The sequence below is a fragment of the Vigna angularis genome, chromosome 1 (genome assembly GCF_016808095.1).
Source record: "Vigna angularis cultivar LongXiaoDou No.4 chromosome 1, ASM1680809v1, whole genome shotgun sequence".
In the NCBI taxonomy this organism is placed as follows: domain Eukaryota; kingdom Viridiplantae; phylum Streptophyta; class Magnoliopsida; order Fabales; family Fabaceae; genus Vigna; species Vigna angularis.
In genome coordinates this window covers 7,850,171-7,865,478 of record NC_068970.1, presented here as the reverse complement: position 1 = coordinate 7,865,478, position 15,308 = coordinate 7,850,171, and the positions used below count along the sequence as shown (strand labels likewise).

Sequence of the window (15,308 nt, the reverse complement as noted above, 5' to 3'; positions counted from 1 at the left end):
TAGGGTATTTTTGGAATAAAAGAAAATAGTGGGGATGTGTAGAGTATTTTTGGAATAAAAGAAAATAGTGGGGAGGTGCAGGAGCACTTGGGGTGGTGGAGGGAGCAACACCCAAAGAGAAATGGTTGAGAGGAAGGAGGGAGGTGAGTAAGAGTTTGGAGTTTTTTTTTAGTTTTGAGAATGAAAATTATTAAAATACCCTTAACTTTAAATTTAGAATCATGATATATAAGGATATTGTTGTCTACTAAAATACGGTATACATTACTAAAATATATCAACTGAAAAACAAGCGTACGCGCGTTAGTAAAACCCATATATATATATATATATATATATATATATATATATATATATATATATATATATATATGACATTCAATGAATTTAATTTGTTATGATGCAGTATTAACAGGGATGGCTACAATTCAATTATTGTCAAATTTAATTATAATCCATAAATTTCAATTACAACTTAATATAAACCAAGATAATTTAATTTCAATATAATTCTATACATTTTTGTTTTTCATTTTTATATTATACGAACATAATTTTATAATAACACTACAAATAAAACTTAAAAATAGTTGTAATTATAATATTCTCCTTTTGCATTTTTTATCCGAGTCACTGTGGGATATTCAAGCAACATATCATCCTCTTCCTTCACAACTTTCCATAAATTTACTTTCTCTAAATAAGTTTACATTCTTAACGTCTGTAAATCATAGCTTTCACCATCATACAGTGGAATAACAACTTATAAGAATTTTTTTACCATTCTACAAGTCTCATAAAAATTTGACTTTGATACCATTGTTAGAATTTGTAGGACTTTTGAAGAAACGATAAATAAAAAAAATGTTCTATCACCGCCATTCATGTTGACTTCTCGGTTTTCCGGCTTCAATAAGTTATAATTAAAAGTTTTCTTATCACCGCGATTCAATTTCAGCTCTTCAACATTTTGGCGAGGAACATAGGGATTGGTTTCAAAGTCTGCGTAGTTTGTGTGCAATGGTTACCCATTGGCTAATTATTTATATATTATTATAGTTGTGTTGTGATTGGCTCCTCATGGCAGTTAACATGCAATTCTGGGTGATATATGAATTGTATATGTTTTGGCGAGGAATATATGAATTGTATATGTTTATGATATAGAATATACGGTTAAAACAGATACCTCATGACTTATGGTGGTGATGAATATGTCAAGAATACCAAGTATCTGTCTACTCTCAGTCTTCAAGAGCTGCTTCTTGCTAATAATTTAAGCAAGAGCTCCTACAGCTCTCCCATGTCAGACTTGCTTTCCAAGCCTCCATCTTTAAGGTACCATTTTCATTCTCTTTATTTTGCTTCTAAGTTGTACCTTTTCCTGTCTCCAATTCTGTTTATTTGAGTTCGTGCTCATACATTTGAATGTTGCCGTTAACAGCAATGGGGAATTTTTTGTGTTGTGTGAAAGTTGAGCAATCTACAGTGGCTATAAAAGAAGGATTTGGACGATTTGAGAAGGTGCTTCAGCCAGGATGCCATTGGATGCCATGGTTCCTTGGGAAACAACTTGCTGGTCATCTCTCTCTTCGACAACAACAATTGGATCTTCGTTGTGAGACCAAGACAAAGGTTTGTTTTTGCCTAACACTTTAACTATAACCAAATATTTTAAGGCATTTCGGCCTTTAATCACCATGAATACTTTCATTTTGGCATGGAATTTTTTTATTAAGTTTATTTGGTTGTCATTCTCTGCTAGAGGGAAGTCCTGTAGGAAAAGGCTGAGGGAGGAGACCTAGAAAAACTGTAGACAAACTAATGAAAAGGATTTCGAGATCAATGATTAGTCTAAGACATGAAAAGGCTTGATTTGTTGTTGTATGTTCGTTTGTCTTTCAGTCTAGTGCTGGTTACTTTCAGTTATGTACGACATGTTATTCTGTGAATATTTATTATATTTTCCAGTGAATTAAATGTTTGTCTGCTTACAGGATAATGTCTTTGTTAATGTTGTTGCCTCAATTCAATATCGTGCCCTGGCCGAGAGGGCCAGCGATGCTTTTTACAGACTTAGCAATACAAAAATCCAAATTCAGGCATATGTTTTTGATGGTATAATCCATAATATTCAGTAACAGAATCCTGAAACAAGTGGTTTAAGCATATTTGATTAGCTAAGGTGAAATTTCTATTCTCATTGTAGTAATTAGGGCAAGTGTTCCAAAGCTGAACTTGGATGATGCTTTTGAGCAGAAAAATGAAATTGCCAGAGCTGTGGAAGAAGAGCTTGAGAAGGTTGTTTTTAAATGTAAAAATATTATTTACTTATAAGATGAACTGTGAATTTATGTTAATTTGAATATTATGCTTTATTGTCTTCGTAGGCTATGTCAGCTTATGGGTACGAAATTGTTCAAACACTGATTGTTGATATAGACCCAGATGATCGTGTGAAGCGAGCTATGAATGAAATCAATGCTGGTATGTTATATGATTCTTGTATGTTATACGAGCAATCTTTCCTTTGGTCATGGAATGACTTATATTTTTATGCTGCTTTTTGCCCTTTATCAGCTGCAAGATCGAGGGTGGCAGCTAATGACAGGGCAGAGGCAGAGAAGATCTTGCTAATTAAACGAGCAGAGGGTGAGGCTGAATCTAAATATCTCTCTGGGTTGGGTATTGCTCGGCAACGTCAAGCAATTGTGGATGGATTGAGAGACAGTGTGCTTGGATTCTCAGTCAATGTACCTGGGACGACTGCAAAAGATGTCATGGACATGGTCCTTGTCACTCAGTATTTTGATACTATGAAAGAAATTGGCGCTGCCTCCAAGTCTTCTGCTGTCTTTATTCCACATGGGCCTGGTGCTGTTCGCGATGTTGCTACCCAAATTCGTGATGGCCTTCTTCAGGCTTCTCATCAGTAGCTTCTATTCCATCAAGATCTTATATTTCGTTTGCATGGGAGAATGGTGAAGCTATAGCGCCTGTGGTTATATACTTGTGTTTCTGTGCAGCTTTTTGTGATTTGGTTTTAGAATAAACTGCTAAATTGATCCTCCAAAAATGATAACATCAGCGGATTTATCTTCTAAAGATTTTTGGCATCAAATTAGTCCCACAAATATCTAAGACTTTACCTCCTTTGTTCTAAAATTAGTCTTTGATTTGTATCTTTGAGGGATTGATTTGTTGGACAAAATCTTTGTGTCTTTATTTTGAATAATGTATAATAAAACTATCAAGTATCTGTATATAAAAGTTGTCTGGATAGTGGAAGTTGCATATAAATTTCTTATATACCGTTGGAGAATGATTCGTTCTAATCCTTAAACTCTAGTTTCTAGCCTTCCATATTTTTGCACAAATGGAAAATGCTTCCAGTTATCATTATCTCCATTAAAGTAATCTGAAGGTTTGCTTGTAATGCAGTGCTAACTTTATAACCCAATCTGTCGCCCTTAAACTCATCTCCACCACAATGCACACCCATACACATCGAAAATAACTTTTTAAGACTGAAACTATTGAGTTTGTTCAGTTTTCTGTTAAAACATTGTCCATAAAAGGAATCACGAAGGAGTTGATTAATTAAAGATTAATGTTGAAAATGTTCTTGACCACTAAATCAATTATCCACTTAATTATGGCCAGTAATAATCAATTCTCCCTCATGGTTACCTTATAAAATCTCACATCACAGCATCAGTTTCACACACATGCATTCGGTTTCAGAGCTTCACACAAGTTTACAAACTTTCACATACTCTACATTAATCCTCGCTCTTCCATTTGCATACAGTAGAGACAACAAAGAAACAAACATATACTAAGCCGTCTTTTATAAAACTTTAGAAATCTTTTAAATAAATAAACACTACTATGTGATTCAAAACTCAATCATATATATTTTTTAAAACATATAAATTATTTATTGTTAAGAACATGTATACATAAAAATATCTATTTTTTTGGCTTCTATTTTTAAGAAGAAAAAAGAGGTCGAAAATTTGTTTTAATTTTCTACTTTTTCTATACATATATTTGTACCATACAAAACGTCCCTGTTGCGTTCCTCAATTTGGGTCTAGAATCAGGAAGACAAAAACAAAAATCTTAATCAACATAACATTCTCAATTATTTATCCAATATAAACAATGATTGATTGAGAGAGAAACCGATATGTGTGGCACTGCTTCAACGATATCTATATCTCCACCATCTAAACTCTACTCTTCAAATACCCTACATGTAAAATAATTAATTTATTATAACATGCCATTTTTCAGTTAATGTTTTCAAAATTTCATGTCAAAAATAGTTCAATAAATTAATCATTGTCAAATAAATTTAATTTATAAAATACTTTGTCAGAACCCACCTTTTTATATAGATCAGTGTTAAATAGTTATCTGTTATATGGAGGTGTTTAAAGAGCTTACTTTTTTATTTAATTCATTTTATGATATAAACACAAGAAAAGAGTTTACAAGAAAGAATAATTTGCGATATGCTATTTTTAGGTTTTTTGTTTTTTTTTTTATGATTCTGGGTTAATTTATTTTAACAACGTATATTGTTTAAAAAGAAATTATGAAAGGAGTTAAGTCATATTGTGTAATGGTGACATTGTTTGAAAAAATTCGTCGAAAGGATAAATGAGTTTTGACCATAGTGATGAAGTCGTATCTTTTGTAATTTTTTTTAAAAAAATCTGCAAATAATAAATAATTTGCAATTCTTCTAATAATATATAGTAATATAAATTAATTATTTTTATTTAAAATAAATTAACATATAAAAAAATAGCATAAGAGATTGTCAATAGTTAAAAAATATAATTAATCATTTAAATTTAAATATAAATAGTAAGAATAGTTTTAATTACATTAATGTTAGATGAAATGATGATTGTAATCAAAATCAAATTACACTGAAGTCGTCAAAGGAGATGACAACTTTAATTCAAAATCAAATTACACCGAGGTCGAAAAAAAGATGATGACTTTAGTTTAAAACCTATTGAATTGAAGTCATCACATAGAGAAAATTCAACTCAAAAATTATATTAAAGTCATGAGATGAGATGATGACTTCAGTTTAAAACAAATTATACTAAAATTGTCAAAGATCTCGATTAAAATACAAATTTCATTGAAGTTATTATTGGCTAGCAGGAGTTCTCTATGCAAAAATTGTAACAAAAATTATTAGTCCTTACTGGTTTTTCAAATTAATTAATGTTTAATCTTATTACGTTTTAATCCAATTATGTAAGAAAAGACTGAGCTGAATTTGCGAAAAGTCCTCGTTATTTTACAATTTCATCACGATGATTAAAACTCATAAAGTGAGTCCTTTCAAATGTTGTCCCTATGCACCATGATTTAATCCCTATTTCATAATTTATTTTGAAACAAAATCCATATGCATAATTTTCAAAATAAATTAAACTCGTTTTGTAAAACAACTCTTTTTTTAACTTATCCCAACAAACTCTATAAAATAACTTTAAAATAGCTTAATATTTTATTAGAAAGTGGATTTAAGTCTAACTCAACTCCACAAAATCGACTTGTATGGTGAGATTTGCACCCCAGTTATATATATATATATATATATATATATATATATATATATATATTATAATTTAACCTTATCTCTAGTCGATGTGAGACTCCAACACACCTTCTTCACGCCGAGGTATAAGCATCTCGAGCAAGAGAGTAGAATTAATGGGTGGTCTGATAGTGGCCGACAACGTGTGAAACAAAATGCCCATCTAGATCTCGCTAGGAAATACTCCAACCATAATTCTGATACTATATTAGAAAGTGATTTTAAGCTTAACTCAATCCCACAAAACTGACTTGTATAGTGAGGTTTGCGCTCTACTTATATATTATAATTTAGGTTTATCCCTAGTCAACGTGAGACTTTCAACGTATTTTAGAGATAAAATAATAGTATTTATTTATTTTTATTCATAAGAAGTTATTTGATAAACACTTATCAAACCGCTAAAAATCATTGTTAAAAGTCGTTTAAAGTTTTCTACTGTAAAAAAAATTAAAACAATCAGTAGTTAAAATAAATCTAAAATATGCTTTAAATAACATTATTTTGAATATATAGTTTTTCACAAACTCAACTATTTTACTTACAGTTTGTTTTCATCATTGTAAACGAAAATAAATAATTTCTTATTTAAATTGGTTCTTTTGATAAATTTACTTTATCGTTTTCGTGTTCTCAAGTTATTTTTTAATTCTCTATATTCTTACAGTGAAGATCTATTACTAATAAAAGATACGACAGATAAAATGTCATATTATCGCTTAATTATATAATTACGATGACTGGTGCTAACACGCTAAAAAAAATTACATTTAATGTTTTGATTTCATAAAATAAATAATTATAATTTATAAATTATCTTTAATTATAATTAAAGAAAAATTGCAGGAAGTTAAATGTAAATATATATTTTAAATAAGAACATTAAATAAGAATTTGATAAAAAAAAGTTATTTATAAATATTAATTTTTATTTGAGTTCAGCTAATATATATATATATATATATATATATATATATATAATTATCCAGTTATAACCTAATAATATAGGAAGAAAGAAATCAAATAAATATTAGTGTTGGAAGATATTTACTTCTTTTTTACCAATTTACTTGTTTTGTAAATAATTTATTATTTTGACCATTATATTAAAAGAATAAAAGATAAAAATGGAGAATTCACATTCCAGTGTGCACATGTTTGGCAAACAAAGAAGTTACACTACAATAACTTCTAAACTTATGCATCCCCATCAAAACATGAATCAAAACAACTTAAATAATAAATTCCAAATAGAACGTTAATGTTCCCCAATTGAAAAGCAAAGGCATGCATCCAATCGGGAAACCACAGTTACTGACTTATTCATACAAGTCAATATCAAATGCAGTAGCTTCTGGTTCAGTTTCATAAAGTATATTTCATCCAAAAAATATAAAACAAAAAAGGAGTAAATATGTTCATAATTTATTTACGTGTTTTGTGCTGAATTTTACTTAGCATATCTTAATTAATTACATCAATAATCCAAGAAAAAAATACAGTAGCCGGTCATAGAAAAATCACCAATTATTTAATTGGTGGTGTCGCTATTATCAGCCGGAGATGCAGATGCAGACGCAGATGCACTTTTGGGGGTAGAAAACGGTAAAGACGACGGCGGTAGAAACACCAGACTTTTCGTCTGTGTATTATTTGCTGGCGTTTTGTTCAAGAAGCTCGATGCACAACCATTGACTTTCGAAGTTGAACAAGACAAGGTAGAAGATGAATTATTAGACGCTGCAAACACCTCACCCCACTTCAAGTTTTGACCCAAACTTGGACTTTCACCAACACTGTTACCTCCTTGATTTCCTCGAACACCGCCACCAATAAACGAAGTGAGCGCTGCTGCCAAAGCTGATTGAAAAGTGGGGTCTGCTGTGATCACTTTCGTTGCTGCAGATATAGTATCAGCCGGTACACCACCTTGAGGAACGCTTGGAATATTGCTGTTGTTCTTTTGCAGATAGGATTGGTATATATTTTCCACTTGTTGCCTCCCAAAGTTTACATTCCCAAGTATGTTCCTGCTATTGTATGTAGGTTGAATAGTATTATTATTGGTAAGGAAGCCGTTGCTCCAAGACAATGCGTTGATTTCTGAGGAAGTACTGAAGCTTAGGCTTGAGGAAGAGGGGTATCTGGGTTGGTTGTAGTTTGAAGCGAATCTAACGAAGGGTGATGAGGAAGAAGAAGCTGGGTGTGAAGTGAGGTCGAGAGTGATGGTTGGATGTGAAGGTGAAGACGACAGTGCAGGGTTTGACAGGTATAATTGCCTTGGTTTTGCACCATCTGATAGATAGAAATTGAGGCCGTGGAGATTGGTTGCTGTTGTTGACGGTGCTGAGACAGAGAGAGAGGTTGAAGAACCAGAAAGAAGCATGGAGGCTGCTGCAGAAGTTGTGGATGCCATGGCAGTAGCCGAAGGTGGAAGAGTGTGGTTGTGGGTCCCTTCATATGTCGTAATTAAAATGGACATGTCATCGACACATCTTTGCACCTGAAATATGTACACATGATGTCTGGAATCATTTTGCTTTGAAGTAAATGGAAATTCTTGATAGTGATATATAGAAATAGATAAAGATATATACAGATACCTGTTTTCTGACTGGACATGATGGTGCAATGGTGCAACGATAGTAAGCTCGAGGGCAAGGATTTCCCTTTGCGATCTTCTGTCCATATTTCCTCCATTGGCATCCATCATTCATCTGTGTGAACAGTAAATATGAATATGATAGTTGAGAAAAGAGGGTAAATAGAAGGAGGTGAGAGAATAGAGATTTACTGTTGGAGTGTCACATCTTGCTCTAACGCAAACTCGTGGCTTCTTCATAGGGTTTTGCTGAGCAACTTCATCTTCTGTGTCCCTAATTGCCTTCTGTGTGTCCTTACTGGGTGGCCAAGTTTCCCCAGCTTCTTCCTTTCGAACTTCAGAACTGTTTTCTGGGCTTGGATTAGGCAAAGCTTCAGTTGTGCTTCCCGACTTTGATTTGCATTCTAGTCCAAGAGTCAACTCTTGGTTAAACCCTTCATCATCCTTCAATGCCTTATAAACCTTTGTTTTCTCTTCGTTTCTTTGATTGCTCGGAACTCTTCCTAGGCTCAGAGAAACTAGATCCGATTCCTCTACTGTGTCTTCTTCGTTACCGTTTTTCCTTTTCGTCCCTTGCTTAAGTATGTCTTGAAATTGCATTTCCAGTGTCCGATACTCATTCATTATTTTGTGCAGAGACCTCTTTAACCGTTCATTTTCTTCTCTCACCACACCCATTTCACTTTTCGTGCTCTCAAGTTGATCATCAACCTGCATATACATATATATTCTTATAATACTTCCTGAACCGTGGAAATGAAAAAAATAAGAACTCATTGTATCATTATAAATCTATAAAACCTCTTCCTTTTTGTCTGCTGATGTGCTAGGTCCAGCCTCCTCTATGGGTGCTTCCTGCATCGCACAGTAATAATCATCAAATTAATATGCAACTATACAATTCAGCTTTTCCCAACTGTATAGTTTTTGGATGCATTTTATACTTCCCCTAACTTTTATACACTATTGTTTTTAAAATGCCAAATATTAAATGGTTTACTTTAAAAAAATTTATATAAATGTATTAGATTACTATTGAATAATTCAAATTCTTTTTATTCATTGAAATGAACTGTTTACATATAAAACGAGGTTATATATGTCAATTAAAGAAAGATTAATCAACGTTCTTAAAGATAAACAACTACCTTGTGATTTTAGAAACTAATAAGGACAAAGGAAAATTAGAATTGTTATGTACAGTAATAGAATGGAACGATCCTATTTGTATTCAATGAAATAAATACTATGTGACTATAAGAAACTCATCTAGAATCTTTCCCGTTCTTATTTGGACCGGTTAGAATCTGTTGATTTTAACTTGCACGTGGATGAATTATATCATGTTGAAAATATAATTAATTTTCTTTTCAGGCACATGCGTTGGTCAACTCTTACCAGAGGTCATTAATTATTGAACTAACCCTTTTAGTAATGCTTGCCAAATAGAATACAGTGTTATTTCAATAATTTTCGCAAAGGCCATTGATCATGCATGATTGGACATTCGTATCAGTTTCTAAGCTTTTTTTTTTTTTTACTTTTGGTTTAAGATTTCTTTAGAAAGAAGAAAAAATTGGTTTAAGATTTTATGTACAAACTCATCATTCAAAAATGTTACTTCTTGATTAATTTGCACCGACTAGGACGAAGTTTTTTCACTTTTCTTTTTTCAGAAAATTCGTATTTGAAATCTTGTTTACAGGAAATTAGTTTCCTTACAACTTAATCTAAAGACGTTAATATTGACGTTTTCTTTTGAATATAAATCTTATATTCGAGCTGACTAATTCAACTACTTTCATGTGCTATTGTTCAAGTTGTAGATATACACCCAATTTTCCCTTCTTTATCGTTAACAGATAGATAGATAAATATATATATATACCATGGATTTTACCAAACAAAATCCATAAAGGTTAATTGGCTGTGATTTTAGGATGCTGTGGTGATGATACGACAAAAAAAGAGAATCCGAAACTGTTTTCGGGAAAAGCTATGCCCTGACAATCGAATTGAATTTCTTGTGAGGATTGAAAACAGCTTGCAGAAGACCGACCAAATTAAATTAAAGACTATGTTTCAATTCTGGAAAACTGTAAGGAAGGGGAGAAGTTAATCAACATTAAAGTTATCAAAGTATCGAACAATTTACTGTGTTTCTTTATTAAACAAGATCATTCTTTTAATTTCTGGGTTGGTCATTTATGAAAGTCTGGAAGGATTTCTAGAGAGAAAAGAATATCCTACATGAACTATAACACAAATGAGATGCATGCTTAAAAAACAAAAACAAAATTTATGATTTAATAATGATGTTTTTGTGATTTAAGAGATAAAAAAGATGGTTCTTAAATAGATGGATGTTAATTAGGAAGAGAATATTAATCTTCACCTCTAGAATAATTTCTTGTCTACGAGGACCATCTTCATCATCAGCAACAGTATACTCATCAGTTCTGTTTTCTTCCTTGAGTCCACCTCCTCCGTTACCAGATCTCTCGGAAGCAAGCTCCATTTGTGGAAATTTTGGTTCTTCGCAAGCCCTTGCTCCTTGATCTGTTTCTTTCTTCTGGGTCCTCCAACAAAGCCCTTCCTTTTATATTAGCATAGACACTGGAGAAAAAAGGGCCTGCATGAAGTATTACACACATGAAAAAAATTGACTAATTAAAACGAAAAAAAGGAAGAAAATTAGTGATTGGTGGCATCTTTGAAGTTTCGTACGTCTTGTAAAGTCACATGGCCCAAACGTCGACAACAACGGTTTTCAGGTCAAAATTTTTGCCACCATCAGTGACCGGAGCCTCTCTTAATTTCCTGTGTATCTATATCTATATATATTATTTTAATTAATTAATTTCGTGGTCTTCTCTTTGAGTCAAGTATTTTAATCTAATGCGACTTCCTTGCCTTTGGCGTATACACACACACCAGTTAAAGATATAATTAATAATATAAGATTTGAAGATATTTTTATCTCGTTCATTTTCTTTAAGAAAAGTTATAGGCATGAACAAATGTGATGAGTGTAAATTTTAGAATTGGGTGTAGGTATTACAATAAATCACTGCCCCCATTTTGCAATGCACCTAACTACACCCATCTAGATATATATAGGAAAAAGAAAATTCAGAAGTGGGACAAGGCGAGGGTCAAAGTAGGGTTGTGAGAATATATTCTTCATTGTTTCATGCTGATGTAGTGATGACATAGCTTCATATTATAAGGTTTTAAACTTCTACCAACTTGTTCGTGGACATAAATTAGCCATATATATTTGTTATAGGGTTGACGTAACAACTCCGAAGGTAATTAAAGGAATGGTTGATGAAACTATCATGGCGACGGGCGATTTCTTTGAACAATACTTTGTGAAATATTCAAATTTTCACCTCAAGATTTCTTGTGGTGTACACAATGTAACAACAATATCTAGTATACTTGTTATAAAAACTGACTCCGTATTACAAAAGTTTTAGACATTTTTAAGCGCATCTTCAACAAAAAAGTAATTTCATTTCGATTGGTTGATTTGTTCTGAACGTTGTTGTTTTTTCTTTCTTCGGTAAGTCATGTTATGAACATGAGAAGGTTAAGTTGCGAGTTTGTGCAGCAAAGTATGGTGTCGTCTCTGCATGACAAAGAAGGTATATATTCTTTTTTCTCTTTTGAAGACATTCACACAAAACTTTGATTATCACATTCTCTTTATTTTCTCATTTCTTTTTTATATTATTATGGATTTAGTTATTTATTCTTATTTAGAGTTCTTCGTTAGTTTGATATCTTCAAATTTTTTTGAAAAGTTTCAGTTATATCTTGGGAAATTTGTGTAACACACCACATATAAGTCTTAAGGACAATGAATCTATACACTTTAGAAAGTCTTTTGTTCATGATTTTGTTAATATTTACAACAATCTTAAGGATTTACGGTGAACATTAACAATCCAAATATGAAGAATCAAAACATTGTTTTCAGAGACCGTTTTTGTGAAATTTTTTTCTAAATCAAGGTTTTCTCTAAACAGAACTTTCGACGCTAGCAAGAACGTGTGTCTATCTTATTAGACATGTATGGAGTTGCTACTACTCACCTCCAAAACCCGACTCCAATATCCCTTCAAAACAAGTTGAAGATTTGATTCATGCAAACAAGGTATGTCGACACACTTTACTTAATGCAGTCTAATGACTTATTTGATGTGTATTGTACCTATAAGAAAGTGAAAGACATTTGAAATTTATTGATTCTCAAATATACTATCAAAGATAGAGGTGGTGAATATATATTGTTTAATGAATATTGTGTTAGAGAAAGTATTATCCATGAAGTAATCCCATCAAATTCACTTGAGTGTAATAAAATAGTTGAGAGAAATAATAGAATTCTTAAGGAAATGATGAATGTCATTCTTATTAGTTTTAGTGTACCTGATAACCTTTGGGAAGAAGTCTTTCTTACTACATAGTTTTTACAAAATAGGATATCTCGTAAGAAAACTGGTAAAACTCTCTATGAGTTGTGGAGAGGTTATCAACCTAATCTTAAATAAGAGTGTGGGGGTGTCTAGCTAAGGTAATGTTATTCGATCTTAAGAAAAAGAAAATAGACTCTAAAATCTCTTATTGTATGTTCTTAGGTTATGTTGAACAAAGTGTCTCTTATAGGTTTCTTTTTCTTAATAGTAGTGATGTGATTGAGCATAATACTATATATAGTGGAGACAAAAATGTTAAGTTTTTTTAACATGTTTTTCCCATAAAGATTAGTGAGACGTTTGAACCTATTGATAATAATAGTGATGTCGTGTGTGAGGATTTGAGAAGAAGTAAAAGACAGAGAAAGGAAGCTTCTTTTAGAGATGACTTTTATACTTATCTCATTCATAATGATCCAATAAGTTTTGTAAAGGCTACTAGTGTTGTTGATGCAAAAATAGTGGGATAAGATCATTAGGACTGAAATTGAATCAATTCAGAAAAATAACTTTTGGACCTTAGTAGATTTTCCTAAAGTAGCAAAATCCATTGATTGTAAGTTGATCTTTAAGAAAAAAATATTATCTTAATGGATTCATAGAGAAGTATAAGTCAAGATTACTAGCAAAAGGTTTTACTTAAAAACTCAACATATTACTTTGATATTTTTGCCCTAGTGACTAGGGTGTCTTCCATTTGAGTATTGTTAGATCTAGCAACTATCCTTAAGCTAGTGATAGACCAAATGGGTGTTAAAACAATCCTTTTGAATGTTGATTTAGATGAAAAAAATTATGACTCAGTCTGAAAGATGTGTTGTACCTGGTGAAGAGAATAAAGTATGAAAAGTTTTAAAATCTTTGTATGGGTTGAAACAAGCACCAAAATAACGACATGAAAAACTTGATAATGTGTTGCTTTGTGATGACTTTTCACCTAATGATGTTGATAAATGTGTGTACTCTAAATCTAAAAATGGTGATTGTGTTATTATATGTTTGTATGTGGATGACATGTTATCTTTTGTGCATGCAATGAGATTGTCGCTAGAATTAAATTATTTCTAAGATCAAAATTTGGAATGAAAGACATGGGTGAAGCCAATGTGATTTTAGGTGTTTGAATCATAAGGAAGGGAGATAATATATTACTATCCCAAGAACAATACATTAAGAAACTTCTTAAAAAGTTTTGATATTATTACTTCAAACCAGTTAATACCCCTTATGATGTTAACTCTAAATTAATGAAAAATAAAGGATAATATATTCCTCAACCTCATTATGTCTAGATAATTGGGAGCTTACTGCATTTGATGAACTTTTATTGACCTAATATTGCTTATTTAGTACGTAGACTGAGTAGGTACACTCAATGTCCAAATCAGGAACATTGGGACGCACTTGCAAGACTTATGAGATAATTAAGAGGTTTAGTTAATTATGCCATTGAATATAGTGGGTTTTCCATTGTACTAGAAGAGTATAGTGATACTAACTGAATCTCTAATTCAGATGAAACAAAGTCCAATAGTAGTTATGTATTCACACTTGAAAGTGGTGCAATTACATGAAGATCAACTAGATAAACAATTATTGTAAGACCAACAATAGAATATAAGTTTTTTGCTATAAAAATGACTTGTAATGAGTCTGAGTGGTTAAAAAACTTTTTAGCAAATATTTCACTAGGAATTAAACGAATCTCATTGGTGTTAGTACATTGTGATTGTCAATCGACAATAACTATAGCTAAAAACAAAAATTAAAATGGAAAGAACAAACATATAATTGAAACATAATTTGGTAAAGTAGTTGCTAAATAGTAGAACTATTTTCGGTGATTATGTGAAGTCAAAATAGATTCTAACAGATACTCTAAAAAAAGTCCAAGGAAGAAATGTGATTTTAGAAATATCGAGAAGAATGAGACTTAAGCCACACTTGCAAACAAACAAGTGATGGTAACTTAACTTTTGTGATTGAAGATCACATTAATAAGGTTCATATGGGTAAAAAGAAGTCACTGATTATTTCTAATAATACTAAATTGATTTTTAAATCAATTATGTTTATTCTTATGGTGTTTGAAAGTGTTAAAGAATGCATTATTTATTGGGATGTTAAACTTTATAATTAAAATTTTACGTGATATCAGAATTTTAGTTTAAACAAAGTTTTTAATGATTTTCATATCTCTTATTTTCTTGGATAAATTTTCATTCAATTTTCAAATGTTTGATATCCACTTCATTGATTTCTAAGTTATTTTTTATTAACACTAAATAAATTTGTAATTTTTATAAATTTTAATTATGTCCTTTTTGACTTTATTTTCTTTATTGTTTATTTATTTTTTGTCAAAAAATTATTTAATATTAAATATAATATAGAATCCGTATAATTAAATATGTAATCAAATAAAAATGAGATACAAATTTCATATTCGATAGAATCAAAATGAAGTTATCATCCCTATCATGTATACAACAACAAAGAATGATATATTGATAAAGAAAAGACAGAATTTGCTAAACATTTTTAATTTAAAAAAAAAATTGTTACTAACAAACAATCTTAGCACGGACATAGA

The 15,308-nt window shown here is 31.2% G+C and overlaps 2 protein-coding genes across 2 annotated transcripts; one reads left to right on the top strand and one right to left on the bottom strand.

Annotated features, from left to right (window-relative positions):
- The first annotated feature begins 1,194 nt into the window (after positions 1-1,194).
- On the top strand, positions 1,195-3,309 carry LOC108336787 (hypersensitive-induced reaction 1 protein). The gene is made up of 6 exons (XM_017573243.2): positions 1,195-1,338; positions 1,445-1,635; positions 1,998-2,118; positions 2,210-2,301; positions 2,391-2,487; positions 2,581-3,309. Exons 2-6 carry the CDS (start codon positions 1,447-1,449, stop codon positions 2,934-2,936), a joined length of 855 nt encoding a protein of 284 aa, XP_017428732.1. The 5' UTR covers positions 1,195-1,338; positions 1,445-1,446; the 3' UTR covers positions 2,937-3,309.
- Positions 3,310-7,042: 3,733 nt separating this feature from the next.
- LOC108329829 (WRKY transcription factor 72A) lies at positions 7,043-11,033 on the bottom strand. Its single transcript, XM_017564189.2, has 6 exons — positions 10,959-11,033; positions 10,627-10,863; positions 9,033-9,086; positions 8,424-8,942; positions 8,233-8,346; positions 7,043-8,132 (listed from the first exon to the last, which is right to left on the bottom strand). Exons 2-6 carry the CDS (start codon positions 10,747-10,749, stop codon positions 7,161-7,163), a joined length of 1,782 nt encoding a protein of 593 aa, XP_017419678.1. The 5' UTR covers positions 10,750-10,863; positions 10,959-11,033; the 3' UTR covers positions 7,043-7,160.
- Positions 11,034-15,308: the final 4,275 nt, after the last annotated feature.

Coding starts and splice junctions, on each gene's coding strand:
- LOC108336787 (XM_017573243.2), top strand. CDS start 1,447: ATGGGGAATTTTTTGTGTTGTGTGAAAGTTGAGCAATCTACAGTGGCT. Junction 1,636..1,997: donor GTTGTGAGACCAAGACAAAG/GTTTGTTTTTGC, acceptor GTCTGCTTACAG/GATAATGTCTTTGTTAATGT. Junction 2,302..2,390: donor TGGAAGAAGAGCTTGAGAAG/GTTGTTTTTAAA, acceptor TTGTCTTCGTAG/GCTATGTCAGCTTATGGGTA.
- LOC108329829 (XM_017564189.2), bottom strand. CDS start 10,749: ATGGAGCTTGCTTCCGAGAGATCTGGTAACGGAGGAGGTGGACTCAAG. Junction 9,087..10,626: donor GACAAGAAATTATTCTAGAG/GTGAAGATTAAT, acceptor TGTGCGATGCAG/GAAGCACCCATAGAGGAGGC. Junction 8,133..8,232: donor CATGTCCAGTCAGAAAACAG/GTATCTGTATAT, acceptor TACATATTTCAG/GTGCAAAGATGTGTCGATGA.